Genomic DNA, 13,698 nt, shown 5'->3' with positions numbered 1-13,698 from the left:
AGGGCCCCCAGCATTACCGCCCCACCTGGCCACCGCCGCAGCCCGCACTCGCAGCCTGCCCGAGCTGCAGCAAGCCAGCGGCCCCTCCCGGGGGTGGGGTTTCGGCTCCCACACCCACACCCCCTCCGCCTTTGTTGCAGTGTCCCCCAGGACCACCCCCTCTGTGCCTCGGCTTCCACGTCCTGGGGGCTAAACTGGGGGCCTGGGTTTCGGGAAAGGGGTTCGGCGGCGCCAGGACGCTCGCGGGCTCCAGGACGTAGCGAGGGGCTGGGAGGAGGGAGCGGAACCCTGAGCCGCGGGGGCCGCTGCTGCAGAAGGGGGAGGAGAATGGGGAGGAGCTGGGGGGCAGGCTGTCGGGGAAGGAGGGGTCTTAAGGGGCGGCGAGGCCAGGTCGGATTTCCTCTGAGGCTGGCGATCGGCGAAGCTCCCACCTTCCCTTAGAGCTCGCTGCAGCCGCCTGGCCCCGCGCCCTCCGGAGACCGGAACGGGACCATGGTGAGAGCGGGGTTTGCTGCGCGGAGCCGAGCGCACTGGCCCGACCCCTCTGGGCGGCCGAGGGTGGCCGGGCGGAGGGAGCGAGCCTCCGAGGCACGAGGAAGTTTCCGGGGTCGACACGGGGCCCGGTGCCTTCACTCTCGCTCTTGTCTTTTCCTCAGATGTGGACACGCTGGCTCGCGCTCGCGCTGGTGGCGGTTGCCTGGGTCCACGCCGAGGTAGGTGAGCCTCTGAGGAGGTCCGAACTCAGGCGCCGGGGCCACTGGGGTCTGCGCGTCGCGCGGGCGGTGCGTGCGTCCAGGGGATGCTCTCCCCGGGTAGGACTGGGAGTTTCCATCTGCCGGGTGAGGGGGGCGCTCGGAGCAGAAATGCTGCTTACGAAACTTAAACCTAAGAATCAGGAAAAGTAGTTTGGGCCGTCAGCGGGAACCCCCCCGCGGCTAATATGGAGGGAGAGTGGGGAGGGGGAGAGAGGACGAGCAGGGCCGATTGGGATGCAGACGGCAACAAGAGCAGGAGCCGAGTTCAAAAAGGCGCCTGAGTTCTTTCCTTCACTTAAGAGGAAATTGAGAATAGTTGGAGACTTTTCCCTTCCGAGTCTGTCTCCTGGGGGAGGGGGGTCGGGGGATCGCAAGAGACTCTTCCTTTAGGGCGGGATATTTTTTTTTTTCTTTTATAAAGTAAAATGATGATTCTCTGGGTTTTTTTTTTCTTTTTTTGTAAAGTGCCCTCGGATTTTGCGTTATTATCAGAGCCAAATAACGGCCTTTTAAAATCTCAATTTTTTTCTTAAACTGGCGTTGCGCAAGTATGAGTGATCCATTGCTCTGCTCTTTGAGGGCTCTGCGTTTCCAGTCAAAGTATTTCAGCGCCTTTTGGGTAATGTTTTCTTTTCAACTCCAGTGACCTTCCTGAGACACTACAAACAAACCAACAAACCCTTCGCTCACAAGCCCCTCCATTAACTCAAAGGTTTATGGACAGAAAATAAACAATTCTAAATTCCCTGGGCTCTAGTCTCCAGAAAAGTGAGGTCAGAAACCAAACATTTGATAATTATGGCAGGAAATGTGGAAGGAATTAAAAAGCATGAGGGAGAAGAAATGGAATGTACATTACAAAAGAAATAGCTCCCTGGTGGGTGGTTATTCTCCCTCTTTGAATTTTTTTTCTTCATATTACAGTTTAGCCCCACCCTTAGTATCACAGCTTGACTGCCCAGAAAAGTCATGAAAGCCTGCAAGGTCTTCCCGATTAAAAAAAAAAAATACACATTATACTGAACTCTCATTTAATTCACTACCACACTTTTGGTTGATCTGGAAACACGTGCTGTTTTTACTCACAATGAAATAAAAATAGCTAATATTTTTTGGATATCTACTTTGTGTTGTAATAAAACTCCATTTGAGTGATGGGGAAACTAAGTCAGAAAGGTCATGTAATTTACCTAGTGCCCTAAGTTGTTAAATGGTAGGAGTGGGATTTGAACACAGTCAGGCATCGCACCCCAGGCTCTTAACCACTGTCTCACACAAGGACTTCATAGTTGCTATGTACTTCTTATATAGCAGACATTGGTTGGGCTGCATGCCTCATTTCTTTTAAAGCTTCCCAGAACCTTGTAGGGTCAGTTTTGTTATCCACAGTTTACAGAGGAAGAAACAGGTTCCGGAGACTAGGTAACCTGCCCAAGGTCTCACAGCTAGTTCTTAGGAAGGATCTGAACCCAGCTCCTTCCACTGGTGGAGCTCATCTTGAACTCCAGATCTGCTTCTAGTGCATTTTGTTCTCCAGGGTTTGAGTTTGAGGGAGGATCCTTCACTGGCTGATTTAGTCCTGGCTGAGAAACAGCCTTCCATCCCTGCTGTTGCCCTCAAAAGGCTGCTGTAGTCCGTTGATGGACGAGGTGAATCCCTGGTTTGTTTTACTGCAGGTTTAGGAATTGCCAGCTAGTGTGTGAAATCGCTCTGTGAACTGGAATGCACATTTGAGGAGTGAGGATGCCATAGGTTCACTCACCGCAAGGCTCTGTAGCCCAAGGTCTGGGATCTATTCTCCCAAGCTGTTTGTACTATACAGCCCCCCCACCCCCCACCCCCAGTGCATTGCAGGGAAAAGCTTAGCCCTCATAGGAAGTTCCCCCAGCAGCAATTTCCTGCTTGAGGTGGAAGAGCAGAAAGTACTCTCACAGAATTCCCAAGGCAAAATCGTGGGGAAAGAGGCAAAATCAAGAAGTGCTGAGGCATGAAAACGGAGGAAGTGGTGCAGAAAGAAGGTTGTGAACTCAGGGTATGTGAGGAGTAGGTATGATGTAGCTTTCATTTCATGACTCCATATTATTAAGGATTATTTTTTTTATCACTACAATCTCTTGGTATCTGACCCTGGTAACATTTGGCAAGTTTTTAATCAGTGTTTTAATGATAATAAATGAAAAGGTAGATTAGCCCTAGCAATTTGGATATTACTTTCAGCATTTTATCGTGTAGTTAATGGTGCTTTTGCAGTGGAATTTTTTTCCTTGTTAGCTGCAACAACATATAGCAAACAAAGCCAAGTAATGGTATTTACTGTTTTTATTGACATGAATCCACTTTAGTAGACTTTAGGGCTGAAATCGTACAAATATTGTTGAACTTTTAAAATGAAATTTAAAAAACAAACTTAGTTTTCTTGGTGCTTTTTGATTTAATACAAGCACAAGGATTCAATTCAGCATATTTTTAAAGTATGTGATTGCACAACAAATTATGCTGATAGTTTAAGAAGCCAAGTCTTTGGAATAGTAGTAGACCTCTAGAATCAGGTGTCCCTAGCTTGAGAAAAGGTGGCTGTCGTCATTATTAGTGCCAGTCTGTAAATCCTGTTTGGTTAGATTCAAGAAACTATTAACAAATCTCATTAAGGAAAGTGTTATATTTTTAATGTTTTTCATGGTCTCTTGGCACCTCAGGGTTGATTTTTTGACTGCTTCCTCTTTTTCTTTCTTTTTGTCTTAATACTTCAGGCAACCTCCATCAAAATTCCATCCCATCCACTTGAGCTCACAGCCATGTACTCTTTAGAGTCTGCTTGAAACGGGGTGTTGGCACATATCTCTTGATGAGCATATATTAGTATCTGCAATGGACAAGGAATGGGCGGTTGCAGCGGCAGAGCAAGCTACCTTGTTTCAGAATCTTTTGGGAGGGGGCTAGGTGGGCCTGCTCACTCTTCCTTCACCCATCCCCCGCCCATTGAGAATTACTGCAGTTCACTGCGAGGTGTGGATAGTGGAGGCTGGGAAAGGTTGACATGTGCCCTTGAGTCTCAGGAGGTGGTGGGTATGAGTCTACTTTAACACCAAAAGGCAGCGTCGGCAAGTGCCCAAGCACACTCCACTCTCCGTTGGTGGTTATCTCTGCTGGCACTCTGATTTCCAACATTCCAGGTCTATAAATTCATCATGATAAGTCACAAGTACAGGAGACTGATTCACAAATCAGAACACTCATTCCAGTAAGGGAATACTTAACCTATGAACTGTCAGTGCATCATTTAAGATAATAGCAGCAAGAACAATAACAATTATACAGATAGGCAAGAAGATTCTGAGGGCATTGTCCCTCTGAAGCCAGGTTTCATAACCTCATTTATACCCTATTATCAACAACCACTAGGGGTATTATTGGCAGATGTGGGGTCTCCTCTTTATTCTTTAGAATTATTCTAATAGTGGATTCAGGAAGGCCTAGAGTGTGATTTTCCCATTTTGCCTTGATTTTCCCCACATCCTCTGACTGCTTCTTGAAGCTACAGAAAAAACTAGGATTTTAATATCCATCTTGTACATTAACCACTATCTCTTGTTTGTTTATCCTTTGGCAAATAAACTCCTCGCTGTGATTCTGGAGACCATTGTTAGAAATTGGGATGTTAAAACATGGCAGTGACTCTGCTGAATAGCCAAAACAGATGGACAAGCACCCTGCAAATTGAGGCCCTGGATGTTGAAAATGTCTTTAGAAGGGACATGTCACAATTCCCATAGACATCTCTGGATTGGGTAATGGAAAGCAGGAGTCCATTCTCAGGCTCAGAGGAATGAGTTTGGGAAGAGCTGTGAGGTGGGGGCATGGGCTGCTATGAATGTAATGTCACAAAGAAGAAAATAAAGTCTTCAAAGTCAGTGAGGCAGGAAGACACATGTTTCCAGGAGAACAGGGAAAGGATGAGCTGTAAATGCCGGTGGTCACACATGGAGGATTGAAAACATCATGGTGTCTTTTTCCTGCTCCTTTTCTAATAAATGGACATCCAGACAGAAATTTCTAGTAGCCACAAATAGTATTAGCTTAAGGACACCAGATATTATAGGACTGAAAAACAACTTATACTTAGATGGGTTCATTTTGTAAGCTATGTGACTGATGTCCTGTAGGTCAAATGCATACTTTTCTCTAAGGTTCCATCTTCTGTCACTTGTGACTTTGGCATGGGGTGCTTTCTCCAAGAGTGAGTCATTAACAGCACAGGCCTTCACTTCACGGTGCCCATCAGTCAGTATTCCCTGATGTAGGCTGAGCATGCCCTACACAGGGCAGAGTCATGGATGTCATAGCAAGCATAGCTATGTCAGAGTCATAGCAAGACATGGTCTCTGCCCTCAGGTTGCTTACAATCTAATGGTGGGCCGTCAGATTTAAACTGTGGCAGCTATAATGTATAATATTATAACTGCATGATGAACAACTATCTTCATTATTATTATTGCTTTTTTTTACATTAACAGGGACTTCCTCTGATTTTTAAAGTTATTTTACATTAGTACAATGCACAAATCTTTAATGTATAGTTTGATGAACTTTCACATGTGAATATACCCATGTAGCCACCACCCAATCAAGACTGAGGGAGTTGGTACAGTAAGGAGGCTATGAACTCAGGGTGTGTGGAAACAGTTAAAATGAAAAAAAGTGAGGGATAGGTATGATCGAGGTTACGTTTCATCACTTGATGATCATTAATTATCATTTAATTAGTCCAGTCTCTTGATGTCTGTCCCTACTAACATTTGGCAAGCTTTTAATTCATGATTTAACAATAATGAACCTTTAGTAATTCATGAAAAGGTAAATGAACCCTCTCCATGTGAGACTTGCACTTTGGATATTATTTTAAGCATTTTTAACTTGTAGTTAACAGTGCTTGCAGTAGAAAATTGTTTTCCTTGTTAGCTACAAAAACGTAGCAAACACAGTTAAATACAGTCTTTATTGACATGAATTCATTTTAGCAAACTTTGTATAGCTGACTTGACTGTTTTGCTGATGGATATTTCAGGGCTCCATATAATCTACGCTGAGAAACCAAATCAAGGAAAGAAACTCAGATAATTCTGTTTGACCACTTTGCCCTGGTCATTATTACTTTGAAAGGGACTCTACATAAGATGCCTATCACATTATGAAAGCTAAAAACTTAAAGCCTACTACATACCTAACAAGAGGAAAAGAGTTAAGAGTTAACAGCAATATATTCCACTAAAAGTTATGTTTACAAAAAATTTAAGGCTCCGGCAAATGATTATCATTTAAATTAAAAAGCAGAACACCCCCCCACTCCAGTGCCTATCCTCACAACTATGTAACAATTTATAGAGAAGTATGACAAAATGTCTTAAAATCCATCATGAGGATTCTTGTGACATCTCACCTTTTTCGAGAGGAATTTATCCTTCTAATATATGCTATTTTATTTAAATAAGAAAGTGTTATTTTCTGATAAAATATGGAAGTTAAATATGTTCATAAAAAGCTCAGAGAATATAGAAAAAACTAGAGCAACGAATAAAGTTGCCCATAATTCTACCACCTAAAGATAAACTAGCCCTTCATCCCTCCTTTCAGAGAAATTATCAAAATCAATTAACAGATGTATGTGATATGCCTACTAGACACTGTAAGCAGTGAAAATTGGTGCCTCCCAACACTATGATAAATCGCCTGCAGAGATGGAACAAACATGGTGTGCATGTCACCACTACCCTCTCCCTTACCCATGGCAGACCTTACTAATCAATCAGAATTCTTCCTTCTGAGCCTGGAGGAGGTTAGAAAATCCTTCTCAGCAATGCTGTAGACAGCCACTAGCAGTTACTCTGTGTGTGAGATAAAAGACATTTTGCCTTTTCTGCTGGAGAAGTCAATCCAATTTGACAGACATTGGTATATCTTTAGCCAGAATTAAGATGATTAGAAGGCAGAGTTTGGGACTATGTGAAACAACAACAACATGGGGTAATAGGTGATGGAACTAGGGTAGCAAATGGATGAAAATGTCGAGAAAACAGCAGTTTGTTCCTGGCTCAAGCTTCTAAGTTCTCTAGATGAGTTCGACCACCTTAAACATGTAAGCCAAACTCTCTAATACTGGCCATCAACAAAAATATGAGAATTTTCTTGGCTCTTCTGCTGGAGTAAATAGTTGTTCTTGCTAAGGCTCTAAGAGCTGCTGCTGTTATAGATAACAGCTTCTGCATTAGCAGCCGCCTGGCAAGAAACTGCTAAATGGAAAGCTCTCTGGGTAGTTGGAGTACAAAATATATCCTCTAAATCTGCATTTTCTGCTGTGGTTGGAGGATTTCCATGTAATCTCTTTGCAGACTTTTTATATGCTCATTTGGAAGCCATCACTAGTAAGCTATTCCCAGGATTGTCTGAATTTATGACCTTTAAAATGTTTCCTGTATAATCCCAGACACTATTTGTGACCAACTAAGCTGTTGCCAAAACAAGTCATGTGACACATGGCAAAAGCATGATATGTTGCAGGCCCGGTTTATACGTATGTGTGGCATGGGATATTGGCTTGAGGTAGGGAAAATGTCTTTTACTACTTTTTATCGTATTCAAGATTTAAAATCCTGTGTCTGAGGCAAAATTTGTCTTATTCCACAGTCTGTCATTCTGTCCCTCAGTGATAGTAAATGAATGTAATTTATTGATCTACAGCAGTGCCAGTTATACCAATCACTCTGCACATATACTGCTATTAAGAATAGTGTGGAACTAAAAGCAGTACCATATTGGTCCCTATTCTGAAGTAGCTGCTACCACCTTAGCTACTGTACAGCTCAAATGGACCTGGCCGTTAGGGGGCCAAATCTTTGGCATTCACAGAAATTACCACAGCTTCCTCACCTCTTGCTGCTGGTGCAGAAATCCCTGAAATGCAGCTGTGGGATGGATGCCTTCTCAGAATTTGAGAGGCTCCAAGGGAGCTGCTGGGGCCATTTTCAGGCTGTTCACCTTGACCACTTGACCAGTCTGTCCAGTAGGTGGCAGCTTTTTGTGTGGAACTTCATCTGAAATTGTGTCTGTTCCTGGAGTGCTAGCGCTTTTCTCTTATTTCTTGTTTTCATGTCACTCAAGCCTTCTACTGAGTTCCTTTCTTCATTCTCTTCTCTTGTTCTCATATCTGGGTGTTTCCAAGTCTTACCTTTTACATGGACCCTGTTACAGAGCTTTCTTATTATTAAGAAGAACATAGTGAAAGAGTCCTTGATTTAGAAGTCCTGCTCTTTCCCTTTCTTGCTAATGTTACCTTTTTAAAGCCACCTGATTAATATCTCTGACTTGCAGCCTCAGTTAAGAGCAGGGGCTTTGGGGTAACGAATAAGTTTGAATTCTGGCCTTGTCGAGCTGTGAAACCATGAGCAAATTACTTTACCTCCCTGAGCTTACTTTCTTCATTTGTAAAATGAATAATGGCTAGACGTCTCTCTTGCCTATCAATCCAATTAGATAATAGAAAAGCCTCTTCTCCTCATAGCACACAGTCAACACCAAACACTTGCAAAAAAGAAGTGCATCTTAAGAGTCCCTACTGGCCACTGATAAAGAATGTTTTTAACTCTAATGATTTCAACAAGAGAATTCTCAGTTTACACATTAACATTCACTAGGCATTGTCTGCATTTGTACAACCTGTGCACTGGCTCAGGTTGTTGTTCTGTTCACTGATTTATCGTTGAGAGGAAGTATAGCGTAATGGTTTAGCACTCAGGCCTTGAAGCTACATTACCTGAGTTTAAATCCTAGCGTAGCCCTTATTAGCCCTGTGAACTTGGGGAAAATACTTAACCTCTCTGGGTCTGTTTCCTCATCTATAAAATGGGCTTAATATGGAGTATTTACCCCATAAGTTAGTTGTGAGAATCAAGTAAGCTATTCCATGTAAAGCAATTAGAAGAGTGGTTTGGCACACAGAGTACAGTAAATGTTAGCTATTATTATCAAGCTTGTGGCATCTCTACTTATTGGAAGAGCTCCAAAAGCTATGGTGTGTGTGTGTGTGTGTTTGCACACTCGTATGTGCTCATGGCTGGCAGAACTCCCCTTGCTTCCTTTATTCTCTCCAGAGATTAAGGATCACCTTTTAAAAGACAACTAGAATATTTATTTCAGTGGATGCTTTGACGCCCAGAATTCATATCAGAACCCTTGCCTCTACTGAGCCAATCTTGCCTTCAAACTTCCAGCATTTCCTCTGTGAAGCCACAGCTCTGTCATTCCTCCGGGAAAAGAGTTAAGGACTCATTGAGCACCTTCCTGGCACAGGCAGTGCATGTTGTAAGCCAGCATAGGTTTTCCCTGAAGACTGAGTGAACAAGGCAGAGAACTGGAAAGGGAAGAAGAGTGAGAAAAGGCAAAAAAGAGAGGTGATAAAACTCCTCTGGAATTCTTCCAGATTCAGTTTTTCTCCTGTGTCCACCCTTCTTACACATGGAGGTGGCCACCAGATATCTTGGATTTTTTGTGGGATTTGTCATTTGCGTATTCTTGCTGTAGTCCCCGTAGCACAGCCTGTCCCTGTGCCACAAATACTCAATTTGGGGTTTAGAAAATAATGATCAGGCAAAGGAATAGAACCCTTTGCTTTCACTGTTTGAAAAATAAATACCGGGCTTCCCTGGTGGCGCAGTGGTTGGGAGTCCGCCTGCCGATGCAGGGGACGCGGGTTCGTGCCCCGGTCCAGGAGGATCCCACGTGCCACGGAGCGGCTGGGCCCGTGAGCCATGGCTGCTGAGCCTGCGCGTCCGGAGCCTGTGCTCCGCAACGGGAGAGGCCACAACAGTGAGAGGCCCGCGTACCGCAAAAAAAAAAAAAAAAAAGAAAGAAAAATAAATACCTTCTGTCAAAGACAGGGTAGGAAGTATCCCTGGAGCAGGCTGATTTGTCCGTTTGGGAACCAAGGCAGTGCTTCGGGTGTTTTGCACACAAATTTGAGTCCTCTGCTGGGCGCTGCTGTGTCTGGCAGCCAGCCCTGACTGCAGCCTCACGTGGCCACCAATTCCCAGGCCCCGGAGCCTGGTCTCTTTATTGCTCCCTGCGTTGCTCTCTTCATCTTTTCCCTCTGCCTTCTTGTCTTTCCTTTTCTTTCTCATCTCCTTCCTCCACCATAACAAAGAGGTCATCGTGGAGTGTTTGGGCTGCATTTTCGGAGCTGCCAAAACATACACAGAGCACCAGGTTCACATTTCATGCAGAGAGAAAGCTGCACAAAATCTTGATGCGTTATTTTGCTTCACCCATCTGGGACAAAGTAACAGTTCTCCAAGTAAACTCCGGGAAGGAAAGGTTTCCTGTTCTCTGTCAGGCACTGAGTTAATGCTGGTGACTAAGACACAGACCTGTCCCCAAGGAGCTTGCAGTCCACTGAGGGAGGCACACAGGGCGGAGTGGCCCAGCACGGTAAGTGCCAGGACAGGGCTGACAATGTAACCCAGCACTGGGGGTTGCGGGAAGGCCTCACAGAGGGTGTGCCCCCAAGCTGAGCCCCAAGTATGAGTGGTGTTAGCCAGACAACAGCAGGGAGAGGGAAGGAGCCTTATCTAACTCTCACAACATGATGATGCCGTTACTATAATCTTCATTTATCAGTGAAGAAACCATGGCTCAGAAGATCGTTAGTTACCCCAAATCAGTCACCTAGTAAATCGTAAAGCCAGGATACAAACCCAGGACTTCCAACTCTCAAGGAAGGCAAATACTCTGTGTTCAAGTGTGCTTAAGGTCCACTGAGTCTTATTTCTGAAAGTGACTTTGAAAACAAAGCAAAGACCTTTTCTCTCTAGGTTATATGGACTCAAAAACAACTGCACAGGCTCTGTCATTTAACTCTTCATGCTCTATCAGCTGCAAGTGCCTGGATCAATACTTGAGGCCTGGTCATGGTCATTCTGGCCACATCGACATGGGCATGGCCTCAACTTGGTTCGGGTCCAGGTGCTTCTTTGACCCACACTGAAGTACAGTATAGTTGTTCCATCAGAGCACTTGCCTCATAATGGTCAGTGACTCAGGAGCTGCTTTAAAACAGTTTCTTTGTCCTTCAGATGTATTCCCAACGATTCCACGTTGAATAAGACCAAACTGCAAGACAGCTCTGAGACTCCAGCTAAGTGTCTGGGTATGGTTGTTCAGACTGTCGACTGCACAAAAGTGGCTGGCCAAGGGAGCCAACTGGGCTGACTCCATCCTGCACTCTGCTTACCAGTCTCTGTGCCCTATCCTGGGCCTTGTCTGCCCACCCAGAGGGAGAACCACCTTTTTTCTAATTGATGGTGCAGAGCTTCCCAGACCCAACATTTTCTCTCAGATATAAGATGCTTATTCGACTATGGTGGCCATTTCTCCTCTGTACATTTTGTAAATTGATATCATTCAGAGTCTTAGAAAGCTTTCATAACAGGCCTCCACCAAAAGCCAGTTCTGTATTTTTGTGGATTTTCCTCATGGATTACCTAAGATGATACAAATGGAAATTTTTTAAAATCTGTCCTTTTACAACCAGAAATGTGCTACTTTTGGCTCTTGCCCAACTCAATTTAGTCTGGGAACTATGATTCCCCAGGAATTGAGAAAAGCATTCCTAGCTTCCCCTGGATTGCTGGATTAGCACAACTTCCCTCAGCCCACAGCTGAATTCCAGCGCCGAGGAAGAAACGTCTTAGACAGAGTGAACTCCCAGCCTGGAGCCTGTCAGAGGTTGTGTCATGTGTTTGCCTTAGCTGAATAAAAAGCAAGCAGGCTTTCTGGCCTTACTCCCCCTCCTCCCCACACCCCCCTCTGGAGAGGCCGGTTAAAGTCTAGACAGTGTCTGCTTGGCAGTGAGCCTTTTCAGCACAGTCTGCACAGTTCTGCAGCTCTGACTTGGGTTGCCTCTCTTCAGTCATTCCCTGCCCCCTCGCCCCCGCTTTCTTAGCCTTAAACTGTCTCAGGGGACTGGCATGAGCCTCACATGTAAGAAGCAGGTGAATGAATTTATGAGACCGTCAGGATTCAGCTGTCTTGAGAGGTTCAGAGTTGAGAAAATATCAGCAGTGCTGGCTGCAGCTGTGGCTGAGTTTACAGAGATTCTGTGATGTGAGCCAGCTTCCAACAAGCCTCCATTTATTGGCCAGAGGTGGGCTGGAGGGAACCCAGGACAGGCAGTGGCACCCGGGTAATGAGCCTTGTGCGGTCCTTGGTGGAGTGAACTTGGGCAAGTCACTGGGGCCCTCATCTGCAAAATATGGGGGTTAGAGTAGGGGAGCTCTCAAACCCAGCTCTGAAATCCTATCCATATAAAAGGAGGCAGACATTTTAGGTTGGATTGTCAAAGTATTCTACTTAATGGAGTTAAGATGTTTGATTAGCTCTTGTCTTAATTGATGGCCCAAGGAGGAGCAGTTTGAAAGAGAAGCTGGCCCAGGAATAGGAACAGAGAACGAGTAAAAGCAGGAGGCGTTTTGTGTCCCTTGCTTTCTCCTGTGTGCATTGAATGAAATATAAGCGGTACGTCACGTGGCACCCTAACAGTCTTCATGCCCAGAAATCCCAGTTGCTGTCTATTCTACAGAAAGGAATCACTTGATTTTTCCACTTTAGAAAGCAGCTAATCCACAACACTGGGCAAGAAATGAAGGATGCTGGGTCTTCTTGGGGTTGAGCAAGGAATCTTTTTTTAAAAAAGAAGACAACCCAAGATTCCAAAACGTGCAACTTGAGCTTTTACTGAACTTACAAAAAAACAAAAACAAAACTTTCTTCTGACCTTTGTAAACGTTCACATTTTCTTTTCAAAATAATGATGCAATATTGAAGCAGCTTACAAAAATCATTGTCTGAAAGCATTGCATGGACCCTATTTTGTTTTCCAGAACTCTTCTTGCCTTCTCACCATGTTGCCTGGCCCATGACCAGGATCCTGGGTTTCCTCAACAGGAATTGATGAAGTTCCTGCCCTGGTCCCCATGCCTTCTCTCTAAATCGGTTCAGGGCTCTTGTTACAGCTGAAGGCACTGCTCTTTGGCCTTGACCTCAGTGGTTAAATCATGTGACTTGAGAGGGTGAATGCAGTAAGGAAGCAGAGGCCAGCGCAGATGTTTTAGTCCTGTTTAATGCTTGGTACCTCAACTGCACTCTAGTTCCTGAATCCCACTAGACAATCCCAGTATGCTAAACTCTGCTGACCTTTGGTTCTGAATTGGGGGGCCAGCCCAGTGCTGTCTGTGGCTTTCCTAATAAGGCCACTTGTACAGTGTCAGAATTGAATTCAAATTGGCCGTGCTCCAGGGTAGACTATATACACAGAGACACCCATAAATTTTACTACTTAACTGACTTAAGTTTCACTACTTGGAGAATGTGACCATCTACTTATAGACTACAATACACTCCCCTCACAAATACACTCCCCTCACAAAAACAAATTCCTGTGGAAACTAAAGAAGAGAAGCATATATGTTATTAAATTTCCCTTAATTTGATTGTTGTGTTTAATCTAATTTGGTACTTAACTTCTGTTATAATGTCCTGATTTCTTTCTGAGCCTAATGATATAGATCAGTGTTTATTTTTGTGGTTGTGAAGTTTGCTTGTTAACTTAATCAATGTATGTCATTCATTCATTCATTCATTCCCTACCTCATTCCAAGAATAAGAAGTATGTTTTTCTTCTCAAATTCTATGGCTAGTATGTCCTACTAGTTTTTGTTAGGGTCACGCTAAATAGACATATTTTCCATTTTGGTAAAGGACTCAATTTTATGGCATAACAGTTGCAACAGAGAAAAATAAAATGGATGGAGAACTTAAAATTCCTGATGACTCACCACGATACCTGGCTCATCTAGATTTTAATGTAAAATTGACACACTAGTGTGGAATTCCTATT

The 13,698-nt window shown here is 44.3% G+C and overlaps 1 protein-coding gene across 1 annotated transcript in view; it reads left to right on the top strand.

The window, feature by feature from the left end:
• The first annotated feature begins 369 nt into the window (after window positions 1–369).
• FSTL1 (follistatin like 1) overlaps window positions 370–13,698 on the top strand; it is a 51,164-nt gene continuing 37,835 nt past the window's right edge. Inside the window, exons 1-2 of the mRNA XM_029214896.1 lie at window positions 370–495; window positions 657–713. Of these exons, the coding sequence (XP_029070729.1) occupies window positions 493–495; window positions 657–713 (60 nt within the window). The 5' untranslated portion in view covers window positions 370–492. The remainder of the gene's footprint in view (window positions 496–656; window positions 714–13,698) is intronic.

This window comes from Monodon monoceros, unplaced genomic scaffold (genome assembly GCF_005190385.1).
Source record: "Monodon monoceros isolate NGI ecotype Baffin Bay Population unplaced genomic scaffold, NGI_Narwhal_1 Super_Scaffold_11, whole genome shotgun sequence".
NCBI lineage: Eukaryota > Metazoa > Chordata > Mammalia > Artiodactyla > Monodontidae > Monodon > Monodon monoceros.
Note: the sequence above shows the minus strand (reverse complement) of the source record. Positions and strands in the feature narration are given on the sequence as shown.